A 24,320-nucleotide genomic window follows, 5' to 3' on the forward strand; every position below is an offset into this window, starting at 1 on the left:
AATGGAAGGTTTAGAAAACATCTCTGAGCATTCAATGCATATCAGTCATTCTGTTCTGAGCTATGTGTTCTGATATACTTCAAATATTATATTTCAGCCTCTAAGGAGATATTTTATGACTTTTATTGGCATAATCATTATACTTCCCTCCTGCCACAAAGACACTCAGAACTAACCAATAAACATTCCTCTCACTCCTTCCATGGGTGCGTGTGGGTCTAGATATGTGTATAGGGTTACGTGTACGGACAGAGCAATATGAGCGTGTATCATGGTGACTTAAGCTCAGGATTCATTTTCTACTATTAAAATCACCCATGCTATAGAACATCCCGAATAGCATTGTTTAAATAAGATCTCTTAGACTTCCATTTTTATTAAATGACTGCTTTCAAAAAGTTGATGTTACCCTATATCTCATTAAATATGACTATTCTGCTTAGCTTTGAAATCATATTGTAAAGTCACTTTCTCTGTATTTTTTGTGAACTCTTACTTTCAATGCCTTGGTTCTATTCAGGCATTAATAGTAGTTAGTAATAGTTCATGGAAATAAGGTTTTAGATGATATTTTTGTGTTTTTTAAAGTGTTTTCTAAGTCCTGGGATTTGAATTCAGTGCTTGGTTGGCAGGGACTTGACCCCTGAGCCACACCTCCAGCAATGATTATATTTTCAAATGGAAAAAAATCATCCAAAGGAGTTTAAAAAATAAAGCCTAGGGCTGGGAAGGTGGCTCAGTGATAGAGCGCTTGCCTTGCATGCTCAAGGCCCTGGGTTCGATTCCTCAGCACCACATAAGCAAAAAGAAAAAAGCCAGAAGAGGCGCTGTGGCTCAAGTGGTAGAGTGTTAGCCTTGAGCTGAAGAGCTGAGGGACAGCGCCCAGGCCCAGAGTTCAGGCCCCACGACCGGACCCAAAAAATAAATAAATAAAAAATAAAAAATAAAGCCTATCAGGCTACTCCTGATAAATTAAATAAAAAACTTTTCAGGATGTGCTTTACACATCGTATTTAAATAAAATAACAACAGAAAAACCAACTTACTAGGTAAAGGGCTGTTGTTCTAGGTGAGAGTAGAGGGGATCAGGAGCTGTGGAAATGTAAGTCTGCTACCTGGCCCCTCCATATACCAGCTACAAGGACTAGATGGCTGTCAGATTTCCTAGAACTCAGTATTGTTGTCTAGAAAATGGAGGCTAAAACACTAGCATTGGTTTTTGTTTTGTTCTTGGCTGGTTCTTGGCCTTGAGGTTTGAACTCAAGGCCTTCTGTTTGCCCAGTTGACTTTCTACCACTTGAGCCACACCTTCAGCCTGGGTTTTTGCTGGTCATATGGGGGACAGTTTCACACATTTTTCTGACGAAGCTGTCTTTGAGACCTCATTCTCTGAGTCTCAGCCTCCTGAGTAGGAAGGATTGCACGTGTGAACCACCAGTAACTGGTTTGTTTTCTTGAAAAAGAAGGGGCAAAAGTCCAAACAACTATCTCTCTGGCTTAGTAAAATTCCACTCCCACAGGATGACTGTGGCTCATGCTTAAAATCCTATCTACTCAGGAGGATGAGATCTGAAGATTAGAGTTCAAAGCCAGCCTGTGCAGGAAAATCCAAGAGACCTTTATCACTACTTAACTACTACAAAGCTTGAAGTGGAGCTGTGGTGCAAATGGCAGAGTGCTAGCCCTGAGCAAAGAAGGTCAGGGACAGAACCCAGGCCCTGAATTCAATCCCTAGGATCACCATAAAAAATATCCATTCCTTGTTTCCCTCTTCATCCTGTAATTGAACCACTTGACCTGGCTATATTTCTTTAGTCCTCAAAATTGTCAGGGTCAGGCTGAGTCTCATCTCTGGAGCCTGAGACAAGAATGTCAAGAGGCCTAGATTAATCCTCTTAAGCTCAGTCACCCTTGGCTGTATTCCCTGGCTGACCCTGTCTTTGTGACCCAGTCTAATACTAGTTTCCAAGGTTGGATTCATTCACAACAATGGAGTCTTCTCTATATTACAGTGTCCAAAGGCTGTCTGGCCCTCCAGAAGAACAATTTCAGCAACAATTCTCTTTCACTTGTACATAGCTGATAATGTATCATACCACGATCAAGATTAATGTGCCTTGAAATCAGGTCTTGAAATCAGTAACATCTATTGCTGAAAAAAACCCAGTGAAATGCAATATTCCCACTTCCCAAGATGGCTACCATTTCATGTCAACATATACAAGTATAGAAATCATCGTTATCCAGGTGCACATACAATTACACATTCAGTTATTTAGCAAGAATATCAATATTGACTTCCATGAAGATAATTTAAGAAGGCAGTTTTCTGTTTTCTCCCTGTTGCCTGTCAAGTGCTTTCTTCCTCATCCTCCTTCCTGTATCAAATCTCTTCCCTCTTTTCACATTTAGTGTCTTTTTGCAGTTTCCTTAGCTTACATTCTTTTCTAAAAAAGTTTTTAATTACAAAAATTGAATATGCTAGAAGTAAGCCTTTAAAAGGCTATGCAGTTCATCTGCAAGATTCAAGTATCCACATTGATCAGTTTTGCCTAAATTCATTAATTCTGATCCTGGCTGATATTCTGGAGGAACAAAGTGGCAAAATGCTTAAATCTACTGGAGAAGACTGCAGCATGCCATAATTTCCTGAAAATTTATGATGTCTGTAAGAATTATTTCAATAAAGGCCACAGAAATATTGTATAACCCTTTGCTGGTTGGACATATTTGAACACAGATCCTTTTTGCCATTCTTAGAATACAATATTTCTTAGAGAAACTTCCGAGAATGCTACCAAAAATAAAGGAAAATCCTAACCAATAGTTATTTTCTACCCATGTGTCTATGAGCAAACAGTAAATGTTCCCTCACTTTATGCATAGGCCAGCTCAAGTCTTTTTGTGATTTCCTCCTGCTATTGACAAAATAAGTATAGATGAACATTAAGAAGGTTCTAAGGACAAGGCATAGGGAAAACAACATGTATCAAGAAAGAAGGGATAGCCAGTAGTGTGACCTTTTAGACCCTTCAGGAGAATGCAAATATGATCCTCAAAACAGTATGATTTCAGACAACTTCTAGAAGCCTCTGTTTCAATTCCAAGGGAGATATCCTTTGTCTGAGAAAATTCTGCAATAAACATTCAGCTTTCAGTGAACCATCCTATATATATAAATTTGGAAAAAGCATAAAAAGGGAAGTCTTCAGCACTCCTAGAAAACCCCTTCCACATCCAGGTCATTTGGCCAAAATTTCTTTTACTGCACACCTCAAACAGAAGAATAGAGAGTTCACCAGACAGTATGTAAATTTTAATTTAAAAAACATTAGAATTTTAACCCATATTTACAGTGATTTTTTTAATTTAAGAAACATCTGCTAAATATCATCTACGTGTTTTTACTATCATCTAAATCAATGAACTTAGTCATTACATTATGACACTTGGCACGTTGCACAAAATATAGAAACTATAGAAATGTTGGAAATGCAGAATTATATACGGTTCTGGTGTAAGGAAAAGTGCTGTGCAGATCAAAACATATTGAGAGAAAAGTCCAAGATTGTAGACTCCCTAAATAACTCCCCTGCCAGTGTACCACGTCTTAGAGACACTGGGGCTATGGAAACTTGGAGTCTAACTCTGTAATTTTGGCTCTGCAGTTCTGCCCTGGGTCTCCTAAATGAGAGGCTCTAATGTCTTATTAAGATTTCTCTACTTTTACTTCCATGCCTAGAAGAACTAACACGCAGGAATTTGTAAAATGATTAGAAAGTATTGTGTACAGAATTGTGTGATCATGGACTGTGCCCATATTAATTTCCTATTTTATGTCCCAAGATTCCCATTTCTTGGTAGCTTGGGGGAACAGTCACACTTGCTACAATCATGTCTTCTACAGATTTTTCAGTGATACCAACTCCCTCTTATTAGTCCTCACTCCCTGTCCACCAAGTGTATTTTCCCATTCACTCTTCTGTGATCAGATCTCCCCAACAATTCTTCACACTAATCCTTTATCCCAGCTAAAACAATTCTACTCGCACATTAGGGGAGTAGGTTTGAATCACACATACACACACACACACACACACACACACACACACACACACACACACACACGTACACGGATGAGAGGAAAGACATCATTTCATGATTCAGTTTAGAAAAGTTCTTTCATGTTTTAATAAAAAAAAATGACAAATACACAGCTGTGAATTCAGGCCAAAGCCTGACTGAGGCATACAACTTGGTGCCCAAAAATCTAAAAAGAGGAGTGAAAGGACTTGTTTTCATTAAGAAGAAACAAGACATAATAACAAATAATAATTAAAAAAACAAATCCCCAGAGTGTCAATCCTTCCCTGCCCTCTTCGACATTTGAGTCTGGCCAGGGAAGGCCAAGGAGCTGTGTCTTCCCACTGTTCCAGAGAAATGTGTTGTTATCCTTTTTCAGAAGCAATAATGTGGAAATGATGAGACAATCGTATGACATGCTTCTTGCCAGAACTATTTAATGGTAATATTCAAACAAACCAGGATTATTGTTGGATGCCAGTACCTACATTTCCCACTTCCTTCCGCGTTCATTACCACCAGTGAGTGCCTACCTTTGGGAGTTTACATCATGGTCTAGGAAGCCCTTTCACATGATAACCTTGAAATGACCAGGGTGCTTTTCTTTTATGGCTGTGGACACTCACTGGACATCTATTTATCTTTCCTTTGGAGATATGCCTTAAAAGCTCTTGGGCTATTTAATGATATAATCAGTGATAATAGCAAGAGTCCTGACATCAATGGGTTGTTATAAGGTTAAAGTGGTAAGGTCAATAAATAAGAATCCAGCCTAAAAGGTTATACTAAGGTAAATAAATGTATATATCTAGCTTATTTCCTAGAACAAAATCACTGGAAAAATAACATTAGCCAGTTTTCCAGTATGGATACCATTCTATGATGCAGTGTGCACACGCATTTTCCCCTCATCCTTTGTGGCTTTCCTCTAAACCATCTTCATTTATCAAGAGAATAGGTGCCAGGGACTGTCCACAAACAGGACAGATCTGTTAGGAAACAGTCATTGATGCTAGAGAGACAAACACCTCATACAATGCACTCTTAGTGACCCTCAGCCACTCATGCTTTGCTTCTATATTGTTCTGATGCTGAGATCATAGACACCCAGAAGACAGACAAAACTTGGACATTGTTTCAAATAGGCAAACACCCCAGCCGTCACATTGAGATTTGAAAATCACTCCAAGCCACTCAGCTTAAAAATTTGTGATTGGGAGGGTGAGGTAAAATTTTACAAACTTGAGACATTTAAGCCAGGTGTAATGTGACATTCTTATAATCCCGGCATTTTGGAGGCTGAAATGGGTGAGTCTAAGACTATCCTGGGTTATGTAATAATACTTTGTCTCAAAAAGAAAACCAAAAACAAAACTGGAAAGAGAAGAAAATGAAAGGAAGGAAAGAAATTAGGGCTGTTATTGCAATTCTTTGTAGATCCTGACAGTAAATCAGCTCTACACAAAAGATCTTTGTTCTATAGTACTGATGTTTAGTTAAGGAAGAATATATTTATCATTTCCTGTACTCAAACCCACTGCTCCTGTTCAGCTTTCCTTTTGGAGACAGAATTTTGCATCAGAAACTAAAGCTAACACACAAATGGGATCCTCTCACCTACCATTTAATTTTTCTTCTTGTGCTTTCTCTTCTCACCTGCCACATTGAAACAGGAAGTAAAAATATATGGCAGCATACTCTGGCCCCTCAATCTTCTCTCTGAATGGAGACTCCCCGCAACCACCTCCCACTCTCCAGTCTATACCAACCTGTGAGGCTGCTGAACAATGAATGACTAACCAGAAGCACCAACTCAAGGCAACAGAAAGGGATACAGAACATTCTAAAACTACCAATGTCTCATGCCAGGTTTTGTTGTCTTTCCCTCCCCTGTCAATACAGGGTGCCAGAATTTCCTGCCTTTATTTCTTTACTAAGAAGTCAAAAGCAGAATGAAATGAAGGAAAGAGAAGATCTTTCTGGAAGTCTGTGCTTGTGGGACTCTGAGGGTACTCTGGTTTAGCCAGTATGGCCACTGCTATGTTAGCCCCAAAAGACCCCGATCAGCCTCTCAAACTGAAGGAAGAGAGATAAAGGGAACTTAATGGATACAGTAAAGTTGACTAAACCCTCCCTTCTGAGAATCAAAACCCTAAACAGGCTTGTATGAAGATCAGCCTGATAGATTCCTGAGTAAGTGGCCCATATCTAAAGAGGAATCACTGATCAGTGAGGTATAGCCCCAAGAGTGGCCAAGAGCCTGACAGAAATTTCCTGCTTTTGTGAGAGAAATGAGGGTCATCCCAGGTTAGCGGCATCACCAGATGAGTAAGGATAAAACATGCCATTTCCTCTGTGGTCATAGAGAGATAAAGCCTCCCACAAAAACACAAGGGTGCTACAAAATTAAGAAGAGTCAGGGAAGGGGTAAGTTGGAGGAGTGGGTGGGAATGTTAAAAAGGCTAACATTGAGCAAGATACAGGAACTGCTTTGTTAAGCGGCAAACCTTTTGTACATTGACTTAAAGGTAATAATAAAAACAATAATAAAATAATAAATGCAATTTCTATCTGGAGGAGAAATTAATATCTTAAATGTTCAGACATTTCAAATGCATGTTGTCATATTTTGTTTGGTTTTATTTATTCTTTTTTTTTGCCGATCCTGGAGCTTAGAACTCTGGGCCTTGGTGCTGTCCTGCAGTGTCTTAGTGCTCAAGGCTAGAGCTCTATCATTTGAGCCACAGCGCATCTTTAAGCTTTTCGTGAGTAGTATATTGGAGATAAGAGTCTTGTGGAGACTTTTCTGCCTGGATTGGCTTCGAACCAAGATCCTCAGATCTCAGCCTCTTAAGTAGCTAGGATTACAGGCATGAGCCACTGGTGCGTGGCTTGGTTTTATTATTTTAACAATTACATTTGCTTATTCAATCAGTATTTCCATCAAGTCCATGAGTTACTAAGATCTATGCAGAAAAATATAGTAAGTGAAATATTAGCATTTTTCTGTTCAATAAAACGTATACTTTGCAGTGGAGTGAAAATAAAATTAAAAAAAAAAACAGGAAGGTTCAATGTAGAACGTAAACTTTATTCTGGAAGAATCAATGTACTTCAATGTGTGTACTGAGATTTGAACTCAAAATGGAGCTAGTATTATAAACCTGCACATAGATTATTGGAAGTTGAGTTCCCTGGATTTAGCACTTGGTAGCCATGTGTGACACAGCTGTTCCTAATGGGTTGGCAGGGAGAATGCAAATGTGCCTTCTCAGAAGACCTTTCAGCTTTGATTATGAAGAACACGCTAAAACAATAAGACAGAGTTGTTGTGTGGTCTAGGGGATGGTGCAGAGGAAGCAGAGAGAGAAGTTGTTGATTGAAAGATGAAACCTTAGCAGCAGACAACAGAGCTTCCAAAGGGATGCAATGTTTCCAAGTTCGAACTGACTTTCCTCAGCTTGACACAGACCACCATAGTAGTTCATGATAAAGAATATAATTCCTAGAGCACTTATATAAAAAATTAACTCAGGCAGTTTGAGAAAAAGATATTGGTTGCAATAGTTTTTAAAGTGACTCTGTAAAACTTTTAGGGTTGAATGTTATATGCCCATAAAATGGGGGATGAGGGCCAGTCTGCAGGTGTCTACATAATAACTTCCAGTTACTGGCTGACATAGACGCCCTCAAAATAACTTCTCCACAATTAAGAGCAAAATATAAAAAGGATTTTTGCGGTCCAAGGAAGGAGAAGTTTGGAGAAGCATAAGAAAAGAAAATGGCATAGGAGGATGGACAAAAAGAAAGTTATGGAGAAGGAAGAGGAGGAGGAAGAGGAAAAGGAATGGGAAAGGAGAACGAAGAAGAGAAAGAAGAAAGAGGAAGAGATGGAGCAAGAGAAGGAGGAGGAGGAGAAGGAGGTAAGGCATTTCCAGTTTTGGCAATTACATATAAAGCTATGGACATTCCTGTAGAGGTTTTCAAATGAAACTTGTATTTTTCATTTCTAGGAGATCAACAACCAAGAATCTAATTACTGGATAATAGAGTTTGACTTATTTTGTTTAATAAGGCATTTTCCAAATATTCAGGGTGACCAAGCCATACCACTTCCCCACCAGCAAAATATGAGAGCTATTTCCAATCTTACAAGCACTTAGTATTGTTTCTACGCACAGTTGAGTTCTACAGATAGGTACAATGACTTATCCCTGTGGTTTCCATTTGCATTTTCCTAATGTCTAATGATGTTGACCATCATTAGATGTGCTGATTTTCAATTTCTGTAACTAGTAAAATGTCTACTGGTTTCTTGGCCCACTTCTAACTGAAATGTTAGTTTCTTCTTACTGTTTGGTTTTGAGAGCTCTCTATTTACTAGATGCAAAGTATTTGTCAGAAATGTGCTTTGCAAAGTTTGCTCTTTCATTTTGCATTTAGCAGTCCTTAGGGGGGAAAAGTTTTAAATTTTGATCAAGTCCAATTGATGAGTTTCTATTTTTCTTAACTATGCTATTGGCATCCTAGATAAGCACACTGCTTAGTCCTGCCCCACATATTTTCTACACATTTTTTTCAAAAGTTCTACAGTTTTTCTGGGCGCTCAGGGCTCACACCTATAATCTTAGCTACTCAGAGGGGTAAGATCTGAGGATCGTGGTTCAAAGTCAGCTAGGGTAGGAAAGTACGTAAGACTCTTATCTCCAATAAACTACTCAGAAAAAGCCAGAAGTGGCATTGTGGCTCAAGTACAGAGTATGAGCCTTGATCACACAGACACTCAGAGATACCACCCAAGTCCTGAGTTCAAGCCATAGGACCAGAAAAAAAAAAGAGATCTACAATTTTGCCTTTTATATTTAAATATATGATCTAGTTTGAATTATTTTAGTAAGTTATGAGGCTTAATTAGGTTAGGTTCATTTTCTTTTGCCTCTGATTATTCAAATGCTCTAACACTACTTGTTGAAAATAGTTGTTGCCTATGAATATTTTGTTGTATATGAAAAGATGTTACTTCTTTTACTCTTTATAGTGGTAATATATACTTTTCCTGAGTAAGTCTTCCATGGCTTAGTCTTTCCAGGGACCTAGCAATACTTTTTCTCCCTCAAAGACTTTTTTTCTTTATCCAAAGAATTTTTGCTCTATTAATTTTTTCTAATGAAAGTTTATTCTCTATTTATGTCTTGTCTTCTTTTTATTATTTCCTTCTGTCCTCATTCTTTGAGCTTAATATGATATTCTTTGCTGGCTTCTTAAGCTGGATAATTAGATCAGACTTTATTCTTTTCTAAAACACAAAGCTATAAATTTTGCCCTGTGTGAGTCTTCTTGTATATACAAGTTCTGATATGCCATGTTGTTATAATCATTTTGTTTAAAATATTTTCTTATTTCCATTATAATTTGCTGCTTGAGTCATTGGATAATTATAAATAAATTGCTCAGTTTCTAAATACATGAGGATTTCCTCATTTTTATTGTCTTGTTATTATTGATTTCTAGCCTATTTCCAATGTAATCAGAGAACAAGGTTTTTTTTGTTTCAATCCTTTGAAATTACTTTGGTACAGAACTCCTTTGATAAGTCTTCCAAGTCACATGAACAAAGAACATATACATTGCTCTGTGTAAATACACTGGTTTAATTGTGTGAAATGAGTCAAAATTGTTCTTCATGCTTTCAAATATTCATGTCTCTACTCAATATTTATGTCTTTAATCTATTACTTTCTGAGAAAAGTTATTTAAGACTTGCAACTATGATTGTGGGTTTATCTGTTTCTTTTTTACATTTTTTAAATCAAATGTTTTTTTATATATCTTAGAGCATATTATTGATTATGGCCAAATTCATTGTGATTGCACTAGCCAACTTAATTTACTTTGTTATCACATAAGTAGTCCTATCTATATCTGATAATAGTACCTCACAGTGTACTTTATCTGGTATTAAAAACAACATTGTTTTTCTTTAGATTAGTATTTGCCTTTTATGTGTTATCTCATCCTTTTACTTTCAAACTGCCTGACATTTTATGTAATATACATCTTTTACAAATAGTCTAAAGCTAACGTTGTTTTCAGTCTGACATTTTTTGAGTTTGAATTGGTGTCTTTCGTTCATCTACATTAATAGTTACAAATGTGGGAAGTTTGAATCAATACCCTACAATTTATTTCTCTTACTTGTTATTTATTTGTTTTCTCATCCTTTGTAATCTTGTCTGGGTTATTTCCTCATTTTCTAGTTATGATAATTCAATTGTTCTATAATAGACACTAAAGATCATAACATGAATATTTACTTACTAGGGTCTAAAACCACCTAAACCAGGTATGAGCAACAGAGGTTGTTAAACCTTTTAAACTCTGAAATTTTTCTTATATTTTAAAGCCAAGAAATATGCCATCAACACAAATAATGCCCTGCCTTCATAGGCTCAGATCACAAAAAATATCATAAGTTTTCTAATTCCTCACAGGCTTAGATCCAGGAATAGAAGGGCTTGTGGTAAAAAAAAAAAATAGCTTCATAAGTATTGTGTACTATATCCAAGAGCGGGAACCAACCCAGATACCGCTCAATGGACAAATGGGTCAAGAAAATGTCATATATATGTATACACACATATATACACAAAAATGTGAGATACACACACACATACACACACACACACACACACACACACACACACACACAATGGAATTCTACTCCTCCACCAAAAAGAGTGATATTGTACCCTAGTACCCTTCAAAAGGAAATGGAAAGACTTGGAAAAAAGTTATAGTAATTAAAAGAAGTAAGCCAGACTTAAAGAAACAGATTGCATGATATCCCTCATTTGTGGTAACTAGCATGAGCCTATAAATCTACAAGTCAACACTACACTAGGACATGATAAATCATACAGGTTTCTAGAATATTCACACGGTGAAACTAAGTGAGGATATTCTTAGGAGAGGATCAAAAAGGCCCAATAGCTACATGCATACGATCACATAAAATATTCGTGAAAATGAACTCCAAGAAATGGAAACAAGAGGATTTTTTCTTTGTTGCTGTTTTTGTCTTCTGTACTTTTCGTCTTGTTCGGTTTATCTGCCCCGAGAGTAAGGAAGGCACAGAAAGGGTAGGGCAAACGGTAATCAAATGCAGTAGTAATACACACTAGACACTATATTGAAAATGAACTGTACAACTTGTAGATGGGGAATGGAAGGGAAAAGCTGGGAGAGGGCAAGGCAAAGGATGACACTGTTAAAAAGAAATATACTTGTTACCTGAATGATTTAACTGTAACCCCTCTGTATATCACCTTTACAATAATAATAATATATACATAAATTTTTAAAAGAGAGCTGCCTATTCCTAAAACTGTTTCAGATTCTATAGAGTTAATAACACCCAGTCATCCTTACTAGAGAAACCCTTTTTTCAGATCCTTAAACAGTTAATTTTACTGTCTCCTCCATTGCCTAAGGCATAGATACATCCCTATCAAGACACATATATATCTCCTAGGATCTTCTTGAGGGTCTAGTCTATGTAAGAAGCCCACCAGTGCTCTGATACATATACACAGATATAATGCACACAAATAAACACATGTAACTCTCAATATCCATCCATATTGATATATATGTATCTATATATACATGTATATATGCATACATGTGTATATACATATATCAATGTGTCATATATACATGTATGCATATATACATATGTATGTATGGGTGTATATGTATATACATATGTACAAACTAGCTTTGATTAAATAGGTAATGCCCCTTGGTGGTAGCTAATTAAGATTTTTTGTACAATAATAGGTAAGACAATTAAAACAGATGGTCTCTCATGCGTATTCAGTAGTTACACTCAACATGAAAGTGCCTGCTACTTTCCTAAGTGAGCAAGGAAGCTCTACCTGTCTGAATTTTCCAGAATTCCTTGAGTGCCCAGTCCCAGCAAAATGCCCACCAGATTTTGATACAGTGATTTTTTTTGGCCTGACCTTGAACTCCTGGCCTGGGTGTAATCCTTGGGCCTCATTGTGCTCAAATCTAGTGCTCTACCACTTAAGCCATAATGCCACTTTCTGCATTTTCTAAATAGTCTGAGTAGTTTATTGGAGATAAGAGTCTCATGGACTTTCCTGCCCAGGCTGGCTTTGAACTGTGATATCACCTCAGATCTCAGCTTCCAGAGTAGGTAGGATGACAGATGTAAACCATAGGTTCCTGGCTTGGTACAATGTATTTTGTTAACCAGCTTTTACCATCTAGGGATGTTCTTCATAGCTTATCCACTGTGAGCTCTCTAAGCTTTAAATGAATCTCTTTTTTTTTTTTTTAGTATTTTTTTATTGTCAAGCTAATGTACAGAGGGGTTAGAGTTACATAAGTAAGGTAATAAGTACATTTCTTGTCAAACTTGTTACCCCTTCCCTCATTCATCCCAACAATTTATTTGTATTTAGATACTACAATCCATCTAGATTATTCTCTTTCCCTAATGTCTCTTATTTGCCTACACTGAAACGTTTGATAATCTCCTAAATAGCTTTCTTAACCCAAAGCTGTGAACTGTTAATTCATTGAACACGTTTATTTTAGTCTTTCTCCCACCCCACCCCCACATTCACTTACACAAATGCCTTTAGACCTCCTTGACCTTTCTACTGTATTTGGTTTTTAATCTCACTTACCAAGGTGACCGAGAGCTTCCTTGTCCCAAGGCCAGGTGGCTGCACCTGCCAGGTCTTCCCGCACTGAGCTGGCAAAGTAGATGTTGAGGAAATGAGTACTGTTGAGCTTCAGGGTCTCCTTTAGCTCCTTCATGCTCATATATACCCTGGAGAACATGAGAGGAGAGAGAATGTCACACCAAAGGATTGACATGTAGAGAATAACACAGTCAGACTTAGTTACTCTGGTGGCCTTTCCAGACAGCATTCCCCTTTGAAAGGACAGAAACAGACACTGAGTTCAGCCTATCATGAGGACCACTAAAAAATAGACACTAAAACACACATTTGATATATTTGTTCCAAGATAAAGAATACTCTGCCTTAAAAAAAAACACTTCCATATCTCTGTGAATACTTGGTATTTGACATCATTCTTAATTTTCCACTTATACCCAAATTATTTCTTCAAGATGAATCTAATGATATTACTATGTTTTTTTTTTTATTTTTTTATTTTTTTTGGGTCCGGTCATGGGGCCTGAACTCTGGGCCTGGGCGCTGTCCCTCAGCTCTTCAGCTCAAGGCTAGCGCTCTACCACTTGAGTCACAGCGCCACTTCCGGCTTTTTTCTTTTTGCTTATGTGGTGCTGAGGAATCGAACCCAGGGCCTCAGGCATGCAAGGCAAGCGCTCTACCACTGAGCCACCTTCCCAGCCCTGTTTTTATTTTTTTGCCTTGAGAATTTTCTCCAGGCCATGCATAGTGAAAGAAAAGCTTCCAGCTCTTAGTCTCTGCTTCTTTTTAACACAGTGTGCAAGCATTATGATGACGGGAAGTCCCTTTAAATCTCCATTTTTCTATATGCTGAATACATTTATTTTGAGGGATGTGCCAGTACTGAGGCTTAAACTTAGGGACTGGGTGCTGGCCCTCAGTTTGTTTTTTCTTTTGTTTTGTTTTCTTTTTCTCAAGGCTCACACTCTGCCACCTGAACCAAAGCTCTACTTCTGGTATTTTGGCAGTTAAAGATAAGAGTCTCATGGACTTTGCTGCTGGACTGGCTTCCAACCACGATCCTCAGATCTCAGCCTCCTAATTATCTACAATTACAGGGTTGGGCCACCAGCACCAACTGTAATTTAATGATGACAGAGAGGTTAAAAACAGGAAGAGTTATAGACAGATGGGACATCATAATGATACCATATATAATGCAAATAATGTACAGATGCTCCATTTCTCAACTCTTAAACCATATAAACTCTTGCCCTCACCCCTGTTAATTCATCATACTTTCCAATATCTTTACTGGTAGCCTGCAATGTACTAAGCAATATTATGTTTGTACTCACTTGCAGAATTAAAGGTCTATTAAAAACACATGTCCTACCATTCCCCCCCCCCAAAAAAAAAGAAACATGCATTTGGTCTCTGTAAGCTGAAATAAGTCAAAGGCCTTCATTTTGCAGGCATAAGTCAACCTTAAAATGTTATCATTTGGCTTGGCACTGATGGCTCACTCCTGTAATCCTAACTACTCAGGAGACCGAGACCTGAAGATCACAATTCAAAGCCAGCCCAGGCAGAAAAGTCCTTGAGATTCTTATCTCCAATCAACCACCAAAAAGCCAAAAGTGTAGCTGTAGTTCAAGTGGTACAGTGCTAGCCTTGAGCACAAAAATGATGGGCCAGTGCCCAGGCACTGCAAGCCCAGGACCAGTACAAACAAACAAGCAAACGAAAACCCAGAAGCAATGATTTTTAAAAGGAGGAACTTAGTCAGAGTTCAGATTCAGATTCAGTTAGATTGGAATTAGATTCACTAGCTGTTTCCCATAGGGACCATGATCTGCCATTGCAAGCCAAGGTATACCTCTATCACAGCTTTAGCTAGGAAGACAGACCACTCCGCACAAGCTGGAAATTCTATTACAGAATGTTCGTGGTTGCAGCTTTGCTAGACCAGCTGCAGGCAAACCCAAACTCAGAAGCTCATACCAGGACAGTGTGACACTTTTCTCTTGCTTTCCCTGCTCCCAATCATATCATTGATGACATCTATTTAACCCATGAATCTGATGTATTGGCAATGAGCACACGAAACCACGGAGTGCCCCCACAAAGAGACTGCTTTTGTGTTCATTGGAACCCAAAGAAACAAACAAACAAAAAGATCTTGCTTTCAAACCAAGGATGCTTGGGAGAAAAGAATTTTTAAAGTAGTATTTTTATTGACATAATATCTTGGAACAATAGCTCTCAACCACAAGAAATCATCTAAGCTCCACAACCTCGCATCAAATGTGATCGAAGCGCTATCCCTTTAACTGCTTTCCTGGAGACACATAGTTTAGAGACCGTTGCTTGGTTTACCCTGGACATTAATCACACTTCCCTTTTCTTTATTGAAATAATTATATATATATGTGTATATATATATATACACACACATATATATATATATTACTGATGGTTTGAGTTTATGATATTAAGTAAATCTTCAATGTGAAGAATAGAAGAGAAGGGAGAAGAGAGGAGAGGAGAAGGGAAGAGAAAAGGCGATGGGAAGATAAGAGGAGAGGGAAGGAACGGAGAGGAGAGGAGAGGGGAGTGGAGGGGAGAGGAGAAGAGAGACGGGATGGGAGAGGAGAAGAAAGGGGAGTGGAGGGGCGAGAGGGGAAGAGAGGAGAGGAGAGGAGAGGAGAGGAGAGGAGAGGAGAAGAGAGGAGGGGAGGGGAAGGGAAAGGAGGGGAGAGGAGAGGAGAGGAGGGAGGGGAAGGGAAAGGAGGGGAGAGGAGAGGAGGGGAGGGGAAGGGAAAGGAGGGGAGAGGAAAGGAGGGGAAGGCAAGGGAAAGGAGGGGAGAGGAGAGGAGGGGAGGGCAAGGGAAAGGAGGGGAGAGGAGAGGAGGGAGGAACTCAACACTGGGCCTACTTTCTGCTCTGGGAACTCAGGAAGAAAATGGATACCATTCTCTGTTCCTATTCCAGATTTTATTTTAATAGTTTTCTTTGTTTTGATCTCCCCAACTTCCCTCAAATTCTTCTTTTCCTGGGATGTTTTACTTGAGCTATCTGTGTGATACTGGCTTCCCTGCCACTTACCAGTCTTGGCTACTGATACTTTGTCCTCCCTCAACCCAGCACTTCTGCTCATTTCTCTTGAGCATCCTCCAAAAGACTTCTCCACCAACCTCATTAGTGGGTTCCACTCATCTCCCTTTTCTTTGTTGCCCAATTCCTTCCCCAGTAATAAATCACCCTTCCAGATGAGAGTGTTTATGTCATGCTGGTGGCAAACTGGGCGGGGTTGCTCAAATTCTTGTACTCCACAGAAATATAGATAGAAGTCTGTGTGACTAAGGTTGCAAATACATTGTAAAACACTAGAGACAATTGGAAACAGTTAATTAAATTGATAGGGACAAGTTTTATTTTTGCTGGAAGCAAAAACTAGCATCTAGATTATTCTCCGAATCTATGAGGATGAAAGAGTGAAGGTCACTGTCTCTTTTGCATGCAAAGCGTTTCAGAAGTCAATCTGAGCTAATGAAGACAAATGCCTTAGTTACTCAGCTAATATGATCGGAGTCTGGCTGAGTGTAGGGAACAATGGGTAGAGTTCTTAGTTCAAAGCTTAACATTTCGCTTTAGAGATTATGAAGAGACAAACAAGCTTATTATTTTCAAGGGAATATATAAATACAGCAAAATACCTAAGGTTCATAAACTGACCGTAGCTATGTATTAAAAGGGAGAAACTGCATCTGTTTCATGTGTCCCAGAAACTGCCTTTACCTGAATTCTCCATATGATAACTAGATATATCTTTCACTCTCCTTCCTTCTTCACCAAATAGTTTTGGAGTCTTTCACTACTATCCAACCCCTGGTTAGTCCGTGTGGATTGAGAGTATCAGCTGGCTCAGTCTCCCACTCCACCCCAGTTTCTATCTTTATATTAGAAAACTTAAATATTTATGTGAAACAGCCATTTAATCCCAATCTTATTCTTGACGTCTTCACCTCTGATGACCTTCCTTCCTTTCTCCTTTGGCCATCCATTCTCATGGCTTTCATTTCTTATTTGTTTCCCTATTTTTCTTTTCTTTGCCTTTTTAAAAAGTTATTTCCTCTCCTCTCTAGGGGCTATCTGAAATACTTAATATTTTTCTCTTGCTTCTATTGGTTCAGTTAACTGTTATAAGTTAACTGTATTCCCATGACCTTTGATACATAATGATAATGCCTCTTTCTTTGATAATAAAATAGGGGCAATTCATTGTGAACTGCAACACTCCCTCTAAAACACAAATGAAAGTGTACACCACACACACACACACACACACACACACACACACACACACACACTTAAACTTACTTCTGTACCTATTTTTAGTCTCTTTCCTTTGGTCCCACAGGATGAGGTTTTCTGAGCAAACTATAACTAACACCCTCTCTTTTCCTTCTTCGTTTCCAATTCAAACTTCCTAAGAGAATAATTTCCTCATCTTCCACATACTTCATTCTTCCACATAATTATAGCACATCACTCATTTGCATCACTTTATCAAAATCCCATTTTCCTTTCCACAATAGAAAGGTACCAAGTCGCCCTCTTGTTGGAAGCCGTTGTGATTTGTACTAATAGTTGCTTCCCCATTCTTTCCTTTCTTAACTTACATTTTACTGTAAAGGTGATGTACAGAGGGGTTACAGTTACATAAGTCAGATAATGAGTATATTTCTTTTTGAGCAGTGTTACCCCTTTCCTGGTTTTCTCCCACTTTTCCCCATCCCAACGCCCTTCCTTCCAAAGTTGTAATTTCCAACATTGTGTCTAGTGAGTGTCACTGCTGAATTGGTTCACCCTTTGCCCCACTGTTTGTTTCTGTGATTCCACTTCTCTTCCCCAAATTAGATATACTTATATATAAGACAACATGTACAGAAATAAAAAAACAATGACATCAGGAAATAAACCAAAGGGGAAAAAGGAAGAAATAACTGCAAACTGTACAATTAAAAATATTTTGTTTCCATTTCTTGGAGTTCATTTCAATAAGCATCATTTTTATATGCTCATATGCACATAGCTATTGAGCTATTGTGGTATTCTCCTAAGAAAATCCTATACACATTCTAGTTATTACAAATGAGGGAAACAGTGTATGCAGACTATGTTTCTGAGGCTTTCATTTCCTTATTAATGGGGCAATGTCATTCTTTCTTATGGAAAGAATGTATATATACCACATTTTCTGGAACCATTCATCCACTGAGGGGGATTGATTCCACATCTTAGTTATGGTAAATAAGGCCGCAATGAACATGGTTGTGCTGGTGGCTTTAGTGTGTGATGGTTTGTGGTCATTTGGGTAAATGCCCAGGAGTTGGATTGCTGGGTCATAGGGGAGCTCTAGTTTAATCTTTTTGTGACTTTTTTTTGTCAGTCGTGAGGCTTGAACTCTGGGCTTGGGCACTATCCCTCAGCTCTTCAGCTCAAGACGAGCACTCTACCGCTTGAGCCACAGCGCCACTTCCTCTAGTTTAATCTTTTAAGAAACCTCCATACTGCTTTCCAGAGTGGTTGAATAAGTTTACACTCCCACCAACAGTGTAGTAATATTCCCTTTTGGCTACATCCCAGCCAGTATCTGTCGTTATTAGATTTCTTGATAATGGCCATTCTAACTGGGGTGAGGTGGAATCTCAATGTTGTTTATGGCCAGTAATGTTGAACGTTTCTTCATGTTTCTATTGGCCATTCATATTTCTTCTTCAGCAAAGTCTTTAAGTCTTTAGTCCATTTATTAATGGGGTGGTTATTTCTTTGAGGATTTTTTGAGGGGGGGTAATATTTTGAGCTCCCTACTTCCTTTGCTTTCATTGCAATGCTCTTTCCTGGTTTTGTTCATATTTCTAGACATCAGTTTTCAGTCTCCATGGTAGTTCAATTTCTCTATTCTAATACTTAAAACTTATTCCTAGTGTCCTGTTTGCGCCCCACATTTTCCTCACTCTCCATGACCACCATTGGCAACTCTTTCTATTATTAAGCTTGCAAACAGAATTACTGGGTGACTCTCAAATATATAAATGTATCTATTCCAACTTTTCCTTCAAGATGAGATTCTTATTTCCCTTTAGTAAGTAGATATGTCTACCTTGTTTATCTACAGAAGCTTTGGAATCAACATGTCATGTGATGAGAGATTCTACCCAAATACAACAGAAATGAAGACAAAGTGAATTTCAATATACCAGAAATAGTGGTACATCTGGTAAATCAATGGACACAGTATTTCCATAAATAGATCTCAAGAAGGGCTGAGGTTTTGGTTACATAAAGAGGAGGTATGTGCTTGTGTCTATGGACAGATAAAACATCAAGGATAAAGGAAAAACTACAATGGCATTTCATCAATTACACAATTTTACAATCTAGGCTCTGGGTATCTTGGGAAGAAACTAAAAGGAAACCTTTATAAGCAAATGCAAGAATCCCACAATTCACAGGCAATTCTGCTTTAAAGCCTAATAAAAAATGATAGCATTAATTGAGGATAAGGATCATTCTCTCCATTGCTGGCATGAATGAAGGATATCAGCACCATTTAGGCACTTAAGAATTTTACAGCCTTGGGCCACACTAGAAGCCAGCTCTCCCCCAGAGAAACCGTAGGGGCAGAACATCATCTGGAAACACTGAGCATCAGCAGACATGCTACAGACTATTGCCAGAGTTCAATGGAAAACAGTAGAACTGCCTAATGTGGTGGACACTGATTTGTAAGTCATGTTCTTTTCATGATTCCAATAAATAATAGGGAAGGGGGATATTCCATGAGGATAAGATTGTGTAGTTATGAAATGCCATTTGATAGTTACTGGTAGTATGCTCTTATCCATACCCAAAGACTATGTGGACTAAATCATATGCACGTTTGCTTAAGCATTACAGATCCAATCTTCCTATGCCTGTGTGTCCTGGTCACTCTGAATTGGTGCCATATTTCTTATATTCTCATGATACAAATAGAAAATCCAGAAATCTTCCCTCCTTCCTTTCCTCTCCTCCTACGGTCTCACAATAATCAAACACCTGCTAATAACCCATGAAGAAGTTTCTGTTGTTTTACTACTGAACCTAAGATTAAAATATGACCTGTTTTGATGATTGAACAAGAATTATCAGTGGGCTTTGTAGATAATGAGCAATGTAAGAAGACTGAAGACTGAATGATATTTTAATTTTAGTACAGAGAAAGGGACAGATGTTGAAATTAAAGATTAGTGAGATTCATGTCAATTCCCAGAAATATCTTCAATGTTTTATTTAGGCAATTTTAATTGATTAGATAAAAAAGAGGTGATTGTTGGAACCAGCATAGCTATGTTCACCAGTGATATTGCTTTGGTTGTTTAGTTGTATTCCTAGACCAAGACCATTCCTTAGAGAAAGTGTAAGTTAATATAATGGGACATTAGATAAAATTTCATTTGTGATATGTTAGTAAAATGGTGGGAATGTGTGTAGTTCTACATTTATAATGACTTTCACCAAATATTGAGACTGCCCAGTTTGCTTTTTTGGGGTACATATATATGCATTTACCCTTATCTCATTCAATATTTTAATCAATATCTTTAAAGAATTCCTATCATGTAAATTTATCAAGTTTGAAAGTGGTGTAACATTAAGGGCAGTGGTAATAGTGAATGCCAAGAGAGGGATTCAAGGAGATCTCACAAATCTATAAATACGGGGAAAATACCAAAGATAAAATTCAGGTTTCCAAAGTAAAATCTATGTTTAAACATAAGTGCAACACTTGATAATGATTGCTAAAATTCAGTATTAGAAACTCTATGTCAAATATCTATTAATAAGGAAAAATGCCTACATATTTCAATTGCTCACATTATTATAAAGTACCCCTGTGGGTAAGTGCACAGACTCCTGGTGTGCAATACTAGACATAACAGTGCACCTCCTCATACACAAATTGTTCTGGGTATGATCAGTGCATTGTCTCTAGTCATTGGAACTTTGAGAGGTATGCTCATAAGGGTCAAACAAGGAAGATCTGACAGTTATGTTATATAGCGGTGGCAAAAGAATTGGGTTTTGATGGCAAGAAAGGGGACAGCCTGAAAGTAGCTTAAATATTTGCAACCCAATAACACGTAAGGGCCTGGCTGTTTGTAAGCTTGGAGGAAAGACTGGGAGGAATGAGCAATAGCATTAGGTGCCATATTTTCCCTCAATGTAGAAACTTATTAAAGCTTAACAAGGAAATGACTTCCCTGTCACTATAAAGATCCAAGCAGATGTCAAGTCACTTTTCATAGCGATTAAAAAGGCAAATGTTACATTAAACAGAACATTAAACTGAACCATCTCTCGACACTTAAGGATCCAATGCTTTCTCAATATGTTGAGGATTATTAATACATTAATCCCACTAATCTGTTTGTCCCTCTCCCATTTTAATGTTCTCACATTCTTTAAACATGGACTGGGATGGGCATTTTTATGGGTTGAATTGTGTCATTCCAAAAAGGTGTTGAAATACCTGTGAATGTGATCTTATTTGGATATAGGTTCTTTGTAAATGATTAGGAAGAGGCAATTGGGAGGGGAGTGTGACCTGGTGAAGGGAGACATCGGAATAGAAAGATAAACATATGAGGAAGAGGACTGGAAGAGACAGGAGAACACCATCCTCAAGACAAGGACTACTGCCTGGTGCTATCCCAAGCTAGGCATGAGGTTAGAAGCAGAGTCTTAATCATCGTCTCCAGAAGGAACCAACACCTTGATCTTGGATTCTGTCCTCCCGTGCTGCACGACAATACATTTCCGTTGTTTTAGGTACACAGTTGTTGCTTTGTTGTAACAGCCAGAAAAACTGCTATAGCCCTCATTACCTTCATGCAAACAACTTTATAGATTTACTCTTTCCACCTGACCCAAATCTCTGGTTTAACTTAATGTTCTTTTCCTATTTGTGTAAAAGTATTCCTACTGGTTGCTTAGCTTTAAACTACAGCTAGACATCTAATCACTCAATTCATTGCCAAATTTTATAGAGTCCTCTTTCGCAAAGTCTTTAGAACATACCCCAATCTTTCCCTTCTCACAATCCTCATCTAGAAGAGATCTTTTCCACTTTAGTCTGATGTTCTGAAATACCTTCTGCAGTGGTGGTATCTCAAGCCTGTTTACCCATCAACCTGGGAGGTTGAGGTAGGAGGATCATTATTAGGGCCACTCCAGGACAAAATTTAGCAAGACTTTTACCTTTAAAACAAGCCTAGCATGGCAGTACATGCCTGTAATGTTAGCTATTCAGGAGGAAGAAGTCAAATAATATCTATGGGAAAAAGCAGAAGATCATATCTCAAACAAACTAAAACATTCTTTGTAAAACTAATCCACTAAACAATTTAGAAAAGAAATGAATGGAAAGTCAAATAGACCCTGTTGGGGGAGAATACAAATAGGACTAGGGCAAATTTACAAGGAAGATGAATGAGGGTGAATACAGTCCAATTAGCTTTAGTTGCAAATATGAAAATAAAACAATGAGCCAGACAGCGGTGGCCCATGCCTGTAATTTTAGCTACTCAGGAGGCTGAGGATCCCATTTCAAAGCCAGCCCAGGCAGAAAAGTTTGGGTGAAACCCTTATCGCCAATTAAACTCAAAAAACAAGTTACATTGTGTCCAAGTGGTAGAGTGCTAGCCTTGAACACAAAGAGTCTCAGGGACAGCACTCAGGCCCTGAGTTCAAGCCCCCAAACCAACAAAAATAGATAGATAGATAGATAGATAGATAGATAGATAGATAGATAGATAGATAGATAGATAGATAGATAGATAGATAGATAGATAGATAGATAGATAGATAGATAGATAACAATGAACCCTGGGGAAATAGTTTTTAAAAGGGGGCAAGGAATGAAGGAGACCGATGGGGACATGAAGATCATTGTATACATGTGTAGAAATATTACGGGGAAACTCTGCTTGTATACCTAGTGTGTTATAAATAAATATATAAAATATTAAAGCAAATATTGGCTGGAGTTATGGCTCAAAGGGTAAATCACTTGTCTAGCAAGTATGAAATACTGAGTTCAATTTCCAGAATTGCCAAAAAGAAGAGAAAACTCCACTTTCTTATTTGTCTTCCATGAATATGAACCCTCTAGAACATCTATTCTTGTGTTTATGTAATAAATTTTAATAGGTTACCTTAAGTTGTTACTTGAAGCCCTTCTATCCAGCCCTAGCCTTGGGTTGAGCTAAAGTGATTTACGCATTGACATTAATCATGTAGATGTCTACTTGTCCCTTTTTTCCTTTTACTGGTTCATCCTGCCTTCCCTATCATCTTCAATGTTGAAAAACCTATTCACACTCAAGGCTGCTTTTCTGTCTGTCTTCCAAGATACCTCCACTGGTAATTGCCTAAAATGAACTTCTGTATCTGTACCCTATATCACCTAGAATCACTGGTAACACACAATAAATTATTATATGTATGCCTTATTGTGAATTATTGCCAACAAGCAACAGAAACCCTACTTCTACATATTTTACCTAAGATCTTAATTTAAATTTTGTATACAAACCAAGAAAGCACTATGCAATATTTTATTTTTAGAAATAGTACATATTATAGTAACAAAGCAGTACAGAAGCATATGTACTGATAATTGAAGTATCCGTATGGGATCTTTCTACCATGAGGTCACTAAAAATGATTGTATAAGTCACTGTTTATTGGAACACCAAACACCCTATATAAGTTGGGTGTTGAAATTTAATGGCCAATGAGAAAGCATTACCAGGTGATTGGACATTAAGTGACTGGTTCATGAGGTTTCTTTCCTAGTAAGTGAGTGCAAGGTTCTTAAAAGCTTCACAGAGCATTTGGCTTGTTTGTCTTTCTAACTTCTACCATGTCAGAGGACAGCTCATCCCCTCCAGAGATTGTAGTAACAGGTGTCATGTTGGAAGCAAGTACTGCTTTCACCAGACACCAAACCTGCCACCTTGTTCTTGGCTTTCCCAGCCTCCAGAACTGTAAAATGTTACTCAGTCTTGGATATTTTGTTACAGTTACAATAATGGACAAAAAAATCCACAACATGTTGTTGATTGAAAAAGCAGATAATATAGCAGCAAGTCTAAGATAATATTATTTATCTAAAATTTTATATGTTGCTCAATCTAGATAGCTAGATTCCAGAAGGCAAGGTAGTAAGATTTTAAGTAATTTACTCTTCTTTGTACTTTCTGTGATCTTTGTATTGTTTTTTTTAGAAACAATGCATTTTCCAAAGAATATATATATATGCACACCTGTGTGCATGTGTGTGTGAATGTGTGTGCTTTAGAACATTTCTTCTTTCCTTAAGTAGACAAAGTTCTCAGAAAGTATTATGCCTTTCTCGATGCAACAGCAATTCAGTATATTATTTGCATATTACGATGTGCTTATTCAAAATTAGCTGTCTAGATTAATGGT

General features: G+C 37.9%; 1 protein-coding gene across 3 annotated transcripts in view; it reads right to left on the reverse strand.

Moving 5' to 3' along the window:
• Window positions 1–24,320, reverse strand: part of Pappa2 (pappalysin 2) — a 221,801-nt gene that overhangs the window by 133,460 nt on the left and 64,021 nt on the right. For all 3 annotated transcript variants that reach the window (XM_070034409.1, XM_070034410.1, XM_070034411.1), the window contains one exon: window positions 12,801–12,946. In XM_070034409.1, the coding sequence (XP_069890510.1) occupies window positions 12,801–12,946 (146 nt within the window). The remainder of the gene's footprint in view (window positions 1–12,800; window positions 12,947–24,320) is intronic.

The sequence above is a fragment of the Dipodomys merriami genome, unplaced genomic scaffold (genome assembly GCF_024711535.1).
Source record: "Dipodomys merriami isolate MVZ:Mamm:240054 unplaced genomic scaffold, mDipMer1.0.p SCAF_24, whole genome shotgun sequence".
NCBI classification, from domain to species: domain Eukaryota; kingdom Metazoa; phylum Chordata; class Mammalia; order Rodentia; family Heteromyidae; genus Dipodomys; species Dipodomys merriami.